At 39.8% G+C, this 12270-nt stretch overlaps 1 protein-coding gene across 4 annotated transcripts in view; it reads right to left on the reverse strand.

The window, feature by feature from the left end:
• pde10a (phosphodiesterase 10A) overlaps window positions 1-12270 on the reverse strand; it is a 204907-nt gene that overhangs the window by 90365 nt on the left and 102272 nt on the right. For all 4 annotated transcript variants that reach the window (XM_059986039.1, XM_059986042.1, XM_059986041.1 and 1 more), the window contains 2 exons: window positions 11838-11896; window positions 11092-11143 (listed from right to left, as the gene is read on the reverse strand). In XM_059986039.1, coding sequence (XP_059842022.1) covers window positions 11092-11143; window positions 11838-11896 — 111 coding nt within the window. The remainder of the gene's footprint in view (window positions 1-11091; window positions 11144-11837; window positions 11897-12270) is intronic.

Raw genomic sequence — 12270 nt, forward strand, 5'->3', positions numbered from 1 at the left:
CACCCAGGGGCTTGTTCGGGATACTTTCATGACCCACAGTGTGGCCATTGACTTTGGCAGTCTAAAGGGGTAAGTTTTTTTTTAAAAGAGTAGCACCCATGCTTAGATCTGTTTAGGTCAATGACCATGGCATCATTGAGTATGGAAGGACATGGAGGAAAGCAAAAACGGTAGATATAAAAGTCTGGTGTGTATTTCTATATTTTGTGTAAGGGATCAGCTACCAAACAGTGCTGGGTAGTTTGTCGAGACAACGTCACCAGTTGCAAAGGGTGGCTACTGACCATTTGGGGCACCAGATTTGTGTGTATATTTGATTGGGGAATTCTTTGTGTGTATGTGGGAAAATCTGAAACTGGCAATACTGCAGACATACTTAACTTTCTACATAAAAGGGGATACAGCAACACCATGGGCTAAATTATAAAGAAGAGAAAACGCAGAGTATATATTCCATAAACTTGAAAAGATTGGAGGTTAGGACCTGGAGCCTGGAAGGGCATTAGCAATGGTGGAAAAATCAATCCAAAAGGAAAGGAGATAAATTAGCAGTCATTATATATCATATACATTTGTGAGAGGTGCTTGTACAAATAGAGTGATAGAAGGAAAGGCATGAATCCAGGGAATGAGACAATGTACAAGTAGAGTTGGATAGATTGAAGGAACAGTTCGAACCTTTACAGAGAGAGACATGGGTTAAAAACATGCAAAATAATTAGAAAAATACAAGCCAGGGATCTGGGCAGACTGAGAGGTAAATGGATAAGGCCCAGGCAGGTTGGGTCTCAGTGGGCAGCAGCCATGAGAATAACTGCTGAGGAAAGTGATTTGGTTAATTGGGAAGTGCTGGACCAGGAAGTTGACAAGTGAGAGAGAAAGTACCCACTATCAGGAGAGCTTATACCCAGTGCCTTTTGCAATGGCACCAATAGAGACCAGGCAACAGCAGGGTCAAAATCCCAATGATCCCACCAGTCACGAAACATCCACAAAACTTTCACCCCAGGGGAAAAGTGCAGCATTCTACCCAAAATGCCCTCACATAAGATTTGCATGTGGCAAAGCAGAATTTTGGAGTAAGTTGGAAGAAAGGATTGAAATTCACCAGATTCACCCCAAAGACGTACATGCAAAAGTTTGGGCACCCCCTGGTCAAAATTTCTGTTACTATGAATAGCTAAGCGAGTAAAAGATGACGTGATTTCCAAAAGGCATAAAGTTAAAGATGACACATTCCTTTAATATTTTAAGCAAGATCACATTTTTATTTCCATCTTTTATAGTTTCAAAATAACAAAAAAGAAACAGGGGTCAGTACTTAGTAACACCCCCTTTGGCAAGTATCACAGCTTGTAGACACTTTCTGTAGCCAGCCAAGTCTTTCAGTTCTTGTTTGGGGGATTTTTGCCCATTCTTCCTTGCAAAAGGCTTCTAGTTCTGTGAGATTCTTGGGCCGTCTTGCATGCACTGCTCTTTTGAGGTCTATCCACAGATTTTCCATGGACTGTTAGGGCTATGGCAAAACCTTCAGCTTATGTCTCTTGAGGTAATCCATTGTGGATTTTGAGGTCTGTTTAGGATCATTTTCCTGTTGTAGAAGCCATCCTCTTTTCATCTTCAGCTTTTTTACAAACGGTGTGATGTTTGCTTCCAGAATTTGCTGGTATTTAATTGAATTCATTCTTTCCTCTACCAGTGAAATGTTCCCCGTGCCACTGGCTGCAACACAAGCCCAAAGCATGATCGCTCCACCCATGGTTAACAGTTGGAGAGATGCTCCTTTCATGAAATTCTACACCTTTTTTTCCCTCCAAACATATCTTTGCTCATTATGGCCAAAAAGTTCTATTTTAACTTCATCAATCTACAGGACTTGTTTCTAAAATGCATCAGGCTTGTTTAGATGTTCCTTTGCAAACTTCTGATGCTGAACTTTGTGGTGAGGACACAGAAAAGGTTTTCTTCTGATGACTCTTCCATGAAGGTCATATTTGTGCAGGTGTTGCTGCACAATAGAACAGTGCACCACCACTCCAGAGTCTGCTAGATCTTCCTGAAGGTCCTTTGCAGTGAAACAGGGGTTTTGATTTGCCTTTCTAGCAATCCTACGAGCAGTTCTCTCAGAAAGTTTTCTTGGTCTTCCAGACCTCAACTTGACCTCCACTATTCCTGCTAACTGCCATTTCTTAATTGCATTACAAACTGAGGAAACATCTAGCTGAAAACGCTTTGCTATCTTCTTATAGCCTTCTCCTGCTTTGTGGGCATCATTTATTTTAGTTTTCAGAGTGCTAGGCAGCTGCATAGAGGAGCCCATGATCACTGATTGTTGGGACAAGATTTGAGGAGTCAGGGTATTTATAAAGCTTTGAAATTTGCATCACCTGGCCTTTCCTAATGATGACTGTGAACAGGCCATAGCCGTAACAAACTAATTAAGGTCTGAGATAACAGTTATCTAAGAGCTCAAATCTCTTGGGGTGCCCAAACTTTTGCCTTGTGCTCCTTTCCTTTTTTTCCACTCTAAATATCAGAATGGGAATGGGACATGGAATCACAATGTGTGGCCACCGGGAGATCCTGCTTTCTCTGGTGGACAGAGCGTAGGTATTCAGTGAAATGGTCTATCAAACATGAGATGAAGTCCTTGAAAGTGAGTTTGTAAGTTGGGGGAACAGTGTAATGATGAGGCGAATTAAGTTCAAGAGGCTCTTGGTTGAGGAGTAAAAGGTGTTCCTGAATCTAGTGGTTGGGATGCTGAGGTTTCTGTCACACGTTCTTGATAACAGTAGCCACAACACAGCATTGCCTGGATGGTAAAGGCCATTGATGATGGATGCTGCTTTCTTGTGACAGCACGGTGTAGACGTGCTCAATGGTGGGAAGGTTTTTATCTGTGACAGACTGGACTGTATCATTCCTTTTTATGAGATTTCCATTCAAGTACAAACACCACTATGCTTTCTTTGGAATGGCATTTATCTGCTGGGCCCAGGACAGATCCTCTGAAATAACTCCAAGGAATTTAAAGTTACTGACTCTCTCCACCTCTGATCCCATGAAGAGAACTGACTCATGGCCTCTGGTTTCCTTCTCCTGAAGTCACCATTCAGCTCCTTGGTCTTGCTGACTTTGAGCGTGAGGTTGTTGCTGTGGCACCACTCAGCTAGATTCCCTCCTACATGCTGATTTCTCACCGCCTTTGATTCAGTCAACGATGGAGGCGTCATCATCAAAGTTAAATATGGCATTGGAACTGCATTTAGAACAGATCCTACATATGCCCTTCCATTTTATCTACCTCCTTAAAGGTGATTTCTGAGCATCAAACATTCCAGAGAGAAGAATCCAGCCTCTCATCAATACAGCCCTCCATACCTGGCACATCCTCGTGAACATCTGCACTGCTGCTACGTCCTATAGTGTGGTAACCAGAACTGTAGATAATAATCCGAGCGCAGTCTTACCAATGCTTTGCATTCTCATTCAATTTACAGGAAGGCAGGCAGGCAGTGGTAGCTTGTGCTTACTTAACTCATGACTGATACACTGAGAAAGGAATAGTCATGCACATTGGAACCAAATTCAATGATAGGGACATAAACATGGCTTAGCACCATTTTTATGCTGTTTTTATAGTGTAAAATTAGTCAATTAATCTTGATAATTTCTTCCAAAAATCATAAGTATTATGTAAAACGACATTGCAATCATTTACATTTTAATGGTTTATTTCATAAGGTAGACACTGCTCACGTTGACTGCATGTTACTGTCATTCACCCAATCACATATGTACCAGCTAAAATAGTTATTTATACATTATTCCTAATTCTCTGCCAATAGCCCTGTACCTCATGGTTTCAAGTACTCATTCAGATACACTTTAACACATTTGCTTCATTCACCCTATCAGGTGGAGGGTTCTGAACAGATACTGCTCTTCAGGTAAAACAACCAGAATTTTCTTAAATTGTTTTAACTATTACAGGAGACTTCTGGTGAGGCACGAGACAAGATGGCAGCACGGCACTGAGCGCTGACATGTAACCCTCCTTTTTCATGTTCTTTAGGGCTCATAGATGGTCTTAATACAAGGTTGAGTTGGAGAAAGATCTAACTAAAGACATGACCTCAAAAAAAGATTCAAACTCAACCAGGAAACAAGATACCAGCAGACAACACCAAGCTAGCGATTCATCCGAGGAAATGGCTATGCTAATTAAGCAAACAATGGCAACAGAGATGGAATCGCTGCAAGAAACGGTAGCCCACATGCTAAAGGAGTTGCTGGAAAAGGTTCTCGATCCCATACAGAAGCATATGGCAGAAAATGGCAACATTCTCCAGTTGTTAAAGGAACAAGCGGATATTTATGTTAAAAAATTTAGCATGGTCTTCAACAAAATAGACAATATTCAGGTTTGCTTACACAAGAATGAGTAAGTTACTAACTCCAGTCTCACAGAGGTGACTAAGATATGGAAGAAGCTAAAGGACTTAGAGGACAGATCCAGGAGAAACAATTTGCGGCTGGTCATCTTACCGACAGACATTGGGGCAACGATCCAAGAGGTTACCTTCAGAAGATGCTGCCTAATTGGATTCCAGCACTCAAGAGTTCCCACAGCACTCCATTGGAGATCGATAGAGCACATAGGATCTTTTCCAACAACACCGCAAGACTGTGGACCATGATATTTAGACTTCTACGGTACACCGATCCTGGAGGGAGCGAGGAAAGCCAAACCTACTCTCCCTGATGGCACCCAGCTGCAGTTCTTCGCCGACTACAGCCCCGGCACGATGCAGGAATGGCAGGGATACAAGGAGATCCGCGCTAAGCTTCGACACAAGGGGATTGACTCATTCCTCTTATACCCGGCGATTTTGAGAGTGATGTCGTTTAACTCAGCAGAGGAAGCGAAAGAATCTCTGAAATCATCGGTGCTGGGAGATATGGAAGAAGGCACTGGGCGAAGTCCACACGCCCCTCGGGGGGAAGTGGAAATGCATTAAGAGCTTGGACTAGCCTGTATGTGCAATCTAACAGGAACGGGCAAGTTAACGCTCTAGATGTGAAGTTCTCTGGTTAATCTTTTTATTGGAAAGTCATTCGATGCATTTTGTATTTAGTTAATTAAGGGGCCAATTTGTTTCTGAGTATTGCAGGTCAAAGTTTTAAGGTGATATCAATATACTCAAATGTCATACTTCATCAAGAATGAAGCTGTAAAACATCAGTTTGTTCTGAATAACTTTTGAACGTTATGTCTCCAGTAGACTTGTTTACGTTCCTGGGCGCCAGATAAGACGGCACTGGTGCCATCGCCAAGCGACGATCTGTTAAAGCGACAGTCTCTCGCAAGAGAGCTGTTGGGGTCTTGATTATATGTTATACTATATTTGAGACAGAAATGGTTTTAATTATATAGGTTAATGGGTTTGTCCACTTTTTTTTCTCGTCTCTGATGTGATTGTCTATGAGAACTGCTTTACCTATCTAATTTGTTGCTGCTAGAGGGGGGTGGTTAATGTCAGTGTATGGTGTCTGACATTGTTAAGTGACACTCACAGGTGTTACAAAGTAAAGGGTTGAATGCGGGGTGGGGGGGGATGTAAAGGGGGTAACTCAGGGCTCCAACACCAACTTACAACAACAGATCCAGGGGAAGATGAGCAACACAGATAAATTAGAAAATCTTACTATTGTATCATTTAATGTTAGAGAATTAAACTCTCCCTACAAGTGTTCAAAGGTTTTGGATTTCTTACGCAGAAAGAAAATAGATATCGCACTGTTACAGGAAACACATCTTAAACCTAATGACATTCCCAGGGTTCAAAACCGCTTTTATAAACCTGTTGTGGCATCAGCTGATGGTACTCGTACCAAAGGAGTTATGATATTAATGAGATGTAGTATTAATGTAGCAGTTGAAAGGACTGGCTCCGACAATGAAGGACGTCTAGCTTTTTGCTGTACATCCATTCAGGGTAAAAAAGTTGCATTCATTAGCCTATATGCCCCAACTATATTCGAGGTTGAATTTTTTCCTTCAGTTACCTCACAATTACTGAAGTTAAGTGACTACCAACTATATGTTGGTTCGGACATGAATGCTTTGGTAAACATTAACCTCGATACATCTTCCTCAACTATACCAAGCTCTCAAGAATCTGCTTCCAAAGCACTTAACCTTTTTCTAACGGATTTAAATTTAACTGATGTGTGGAGGGTGCATAATCCTTCTGTTAAAGACTATACCTTCTTCTCCACAAGACAAAACTTTCTCTCGGATAGATTACATTCTTGTATCCTTTGGTTTGCTGCCTTTAGTACACTCAATAGAATTTTTGCCCAGACAACCCCGTCTGATCACAACCCAGTCATATCTACTTTTAATTATGGCAAAATTTAAAATAAGGCTACTAGGTGGAGGTTTAACTCCACCCATCTAAAAAACGACGAATTACTATCACAACTGAGAACAAAACTGACAGAATTTATAAATTTAAATAAAAATAGTGTCTCAGATGTGACAGTGATTTGGGCCTCCATCAAGGGTTTCTTACGAAATAACGCCATATGGTTCAGTGTCCATCTACATAAAAGCCGGCTTCAAAAGATTTCCACCCTAGAAGAACAATGTAAGGTTTTGGAGAATGATCTCAAAAGGAGATATACCATGACAAAAGAAAACGAGCTCAAAACAAAACAAACAGAATTAAATGATTTGTTAAGAAGCGGGGCAGAATATATGATCTATATACCCAAACATAAGTATTATGCAGAAGGCAGTAGACCGAGCCATCTTTTGGCACTAACGCTCAAACAACAGGAAGCTAAAAGGTCTCTTCCAGCGATTAGATGTGCTAAACATGGAGTAGTGTCTTCAACAGAGGAAATAAACGAGACATTCAAGAATTACTTTAAAGAACTGTATACAAGTGGCTCAGTTCCTTCTGAGAATGACATCACTGATTTTTTTAGTGGCTTAGACCTCCCTATGTTGTCATTAGAGGACACCGAAACACTGGACTCTCCTATTACACTAGATGAGCTACTTAAAGCAGTCAAAGCTACAAATAAGGGCCGTATGCCAGGTATAGATGACATACCTGTGGAACTTTATCTAGCACTTTGGGATATTCTTGGACCAGTATTGTTAGAAACATTAAATTATGCTTTTGGAAATGGCACTTTTCCATAGAGATCTAAACATAGCCCTGATCACAGTTATACCTAAGCCCAGTAACGACCCCTTGGAGTGTGCCAATTACCATCCAATCTCTTTGATAAACGCCGACCTCAAGATATTTTCCAAAGTCTTAGCCAGTAGATTTGAGACAGCAGTTGGGAAAATAATTAGCCCAGATCAAACGGGCTTTATCAAGGGGCGTTTCGCATCTGATAATATTCGTTGGCTCTTACACATACTGAGTGCAACACATAAAATCCCACCTGCCTGTGGCCTGCTATTTCTAGATGCTGAAAAAGCGTTCGATCACCTTGAATGGTCACATGTTTGGAGAGCTCTAAAAGAATTTAAGTTCGGCGATAAATTTATCAATATGATTCAAACATTGTATGCTAATCCTTCAGCCTGGGTATGTGTGGGAGGTGGTTTATTTGATATAGGATGGGGCACACGACAAGGGGACCCTTTGTCCCCTTTAATTTTTACTTTACCTATTGAACCGCTTGGACATTTAATTAGAAACTCTCCTCGGATCTCCCTTATTACAATAGGTACAACTTCACATTCAATATCACTTTACGTGGACAACACGCTAGTTTATATGGCAAATGTTCAACAAACTCTCCCCTATGTTTTAAAAACACTGGAGCAATTTGGATTTCTTTCAGGATACAAAGTTAATTTGTCAAAATCAACACTGATGCTAATTAATACAGATAAAAGTGAGGTGCCTCTCCCTCCCCAGATTAAGTTTACAAATGAGGTCCGCTACTTGGGTATTGAAGTTAATACTTCCCTATCATCTGTGGCTCAAACAAATTACTCTTTAATTTTGAAAAAAATAGAAGATATTAATAGATGGAGACACATGCCAGCATCAGTCCCAGCCCCTATATCCCCGCATTAATTTTACCAACTCAATGATCCCACTTGCACCTCCAGCAGGATATTGGCAAAAACTGGACTCCTTACTACGATACTATGTTTGGAACGGTAAACAACCTAATATAAAGTGGTCAGCTCTACTATTCAAAAAAATTGGATGGGGGATTGGCATGTCCAAGTTTTAAATTGTATCACTGGGCATTTGTATTAAAAAGGCTTAGCTATTGGATGGAGGAGGATAAAGTTTCATTACGGAAAAATATAGAACAAGAGCTAATAGTACCAATAAGGCTGAAGGACTTTCTCCTTATAGGTACATCTACCAAAAAATGTGATTTGTATTACGGTCCAAATTTAACCCATATGCAACAAGTGTTTAGAGCAGCAGAAAAATTCCCAAAATTTAAAAGTGTATGGTGCAAATCATCTCCATTATGGAACAATAGTCATTTTCTATCTGGAGGGAAACCATTCACTAACAGATCTTGGGAGGATAAAGGTATTGCTACTCTTCAAGATATTAATGGGGCAAGTACTATCCTTAGCTTTCAAGAACTGATATATATAATATTAATAAACACTCTCTTTTCTTCTACCTCAGAGTAAGATCAGCTTGTAAAGCCTATGGTGTTCCCTGGGGCTCAGATTTAAAGGACCATCACATTTTAAGTTCGATACAGGGTGCTCCAGGACAGATACTGTCATTTATCTATGATAAATGAAACTCCCAGAATTATATGCCCACATCAGGAATGAAAGCCTGGGATAGGGACATATCTGAATTGGGACAAGACTTAGACTGGAATGCGATTTGGGATAATGCTGCCGGTGCTTCGAAAAACCCAAATCATCTGTATATACACTTGAAATTTTGTCTTAGAGAATATTTAACACCGAGAATTAGACATCAAATGGGACTGGTTCCTGACCCATATTGCTCATTTTGTCCCCACGGAACCGTTGGCTCTTTTATACATGTTGTATGGGAATGTCCAGGGGTTTTGGTTTATGGGGGAAGGTTATCAGTACTCTTACAGAACTAACAGGGGTACAATTACCAATGGACGCCACTGTACATCTTCTAAATGATGGTTCCCACCTTTCCCTTACAGATAAAACAAACAAAGTCTGGCAGGCAGGCCTGACTACAGCTAAGAAGATTGTAGTCCAGCGTTGGAAACCTCCCCATGTTAGTTCATATACTCACTGGCTTCAGAGCTTTTTGGACATTTCTTACTTGGAACTTTCATCAGCAAGAGTGAATGATGTACGACCAAACACAACCTTAATGTGGACAAATCTGATATCAAACTTAAAAGATCTTTTGTTAAAATAGGAATTCTTTGTCTGTGTATGCACTACTATTCAGTTGGTTGGTGGAGGGGAGAGGGGTAGAGGGGGGATGGTAAAGAAGGTTGGGTGGTGGCTAGGTTAAACAGTCAAAATGTAATCGGCAATTGGTTGTATTGAATATAATTTGTTGGTGTTGCAATAAAAAATTAGTAATAAAAAACTATTACTTTAAGTCAGTGTGTTTCAATTAAGATTCGCTGCATCTTGGTTTCTCAAAATTCACATTAAATCCCCCTCAATTTGCCTTTATTACAGTGAAATCAGCTTCAGACTAGTAAATCTCTCCACTTAATTACAATTTCCCAGCCCTGGGAATATCCTCATTAATCTCATCTGCCCTTTCTGTGGAGTGACAACCACTGCCATATGCAGTACTCTTTGCTACAGCCCCACTGAAGCTTTATATATAGTGTTCTCATATGACCTCCACACTCTTTCCTGCAGATTTCAAATTTGTTTATATAATTTAGTTATATAGATATGCAAAATTAAGTATATTAAAATAGGTATTGGCATTTAATATAATTATCATGTTTCTTTATCATCAAGCTGTTGCAACAACTATTGTTCTAGATTTATTGACATTTATATCACAAGCATAAATGTAAAATCAACTGGATGTATTGACAATCAATATATTTTGAATTGGACTAGATCTTTTATCTACATAGATGATCATCTAGAATGCTAATTTACATCTACATAACTGTGCAGAACCCTGGGACTCGCCTGTGCCAAGGAAGCCCAGCTTTCTATGCTGTCCGTTCACAAACATTCAAGCTAAAATAATTATTCTGACAGTAAGGTAACCCATTGTGTGGAGAGAGAATCTGGAGGGCAGAGCAGGATTGCAGGGGTCACACGAAGTTGGACCTCACCAATCAGTTTCCTACTTAAAGGCTGTAGTAAGGGACATGCAACAACAAAGGGAAAGCTCCACGGGCGACAATCAGCAGGAACTGGCAGCTCCCCAATCAGCTTAAAACATTCATAATATCAGAAGATTACAAGTATACCTTGGCTTATTGTATTATTAGCAACACAAAATCTTCCCTCTGCCTTATTGCAAGTAGTCTTACAGTTGCATTCTTAACTAAACTAGGTTTATGGTCATTTAAACACTGAATCCGTTTGTTTCTTAAGAATTTAAGCAAAGATAACATCACAGTTAAGGAGTTTCACTATCTTCAAATATTTCACAGTAAAGGAGTTTAACTGTTTTAATGATCTTCAAATACATCACGCTGTTACGAATTACAAAATGTCCAGACAACACTCTGTTCCTGAACATTTACATTTCAATAAGCACTAATATTTAGCATAGACTTCTTTAAAAATGCAACCCCTTCCATTTCTTCTACTATAACTTACAACTGGCACTGATTTTCCATAGTTGACATTAATTTTTCAATCTTGTGTCCATCTCTAAACAACATCTTTATACATTTAAGTAAATGGATATGCAATACAATCATGAATGGATGGCATGAGCAAATGCGACAGGAACAGTGCCAAATGCTTGTCTTTCATTCTGAAAGGAAAGCAAGTTAATATTAAAAAAGGGCAAATCATACTTCCATTTCAACTTCTTTCAGTTAAACACCACTGCTAAAATCTAGATTCTTCCAGCTGCATAGATAAGTACTCACCATAATGTGTTCAAGTAGTGAATCTATTGCCAATATATTATCAAAGTAGGTTCTGTATGGGGGAGAAAAAAGCGAATAGTAAGTTATTTACACTACTCAGTGATTTACATTTATTTTGGATTAACCTGTTCCTGCTTTTGAGCAAAGTCTACTTAGCAAGCACCAAACCAGTTCTACAACTGAAAACTAGGTGTTTTAACATACGAGATTCCTACTTAGAATATAGAACAGCACAGCACAGGAAGAGGCCTTCTGGCCCACCATCACAGCTTGCTATAGCATCTGCTCTGCCTCAGACTGCAAGAACTGCAGAGAGTTGTGGATACAGCTCAGCAGATCACAGAAACCAGCCTCTCTTCTTTGGGCCTTGTCTACACTTCTCACTGCCTCAATATATCAGACAACATAAAGGCCCCAATATTCTCTCTTCTCACCCACCCCCCCACCCCCAATCAGGCAGAAGATACAAGAGCACATACCACCAGGTGCAAAGACAGCTTATATCCCATTGTTATAAGACTATTTAATGGTCCCTTGCTATGGTACGATAGGTTCTTGACCTCTCAGCCTGCCTTGCTTTAGCTTTGCACCTTAATGTCTAACTGAAATCATAATTTCATTAACACACTTTGATCTAAGGTATCCTAATTCAGATTTTTTATGCTTCATAATATAATGAATTGCAGAGATTGTAAACATTATCTACTAAAAATTAATTTTTCATAATAAAGACATTAATCACCTACTTGGAAACATCCAGTAGAAAATCGTTCAATTCAGTTTGTTTGGCAAGACCTTTTGACACCTGAAAAATAAGACTACACATTAGGGTAACATTTAAAAGACTTTTTTCCTCAATACATTTAGATCTGAGTGTTTCCTTTGGCAGTGATTGTATGTATGCATGCAAAAGAGAATGCTTATATGCAGGTAATCAGTGAACTTTGTATGTCTGCATTTCGTGAGAGTGTGCATTGATGCGAGATTTTTTTTGGTTAATTCACATGACTTGGGTGTAACAGCACAAAGGCCACATTTCTTGCACATCCTTAGTTGACTCAGAAAAGGCTGTGGTGGACGGGTTTAGTTTGCAGCACTGCAGTCCATCTGGAGAGGGTGCTTCTACAATGCATATTCTTGGATTCTGACCCAGGGACAATAATGGAATATTGGTATGTG

Source organism: Hypanus sabinus, chromosome 12, assembly GCF_030144855.1.
Source record: "Hypanus sabinus isolate sHypSab1 chromosome 12, sHypSab1.hap1, whole genome shotgun sequence".
NCBI classification, from domain to species: Eukaryota; Metazoa; Chordata; class Chondrichthyes; order Myliobatiformes; family Dasyatidae; genus Hypanus; species Hypanus sabinus.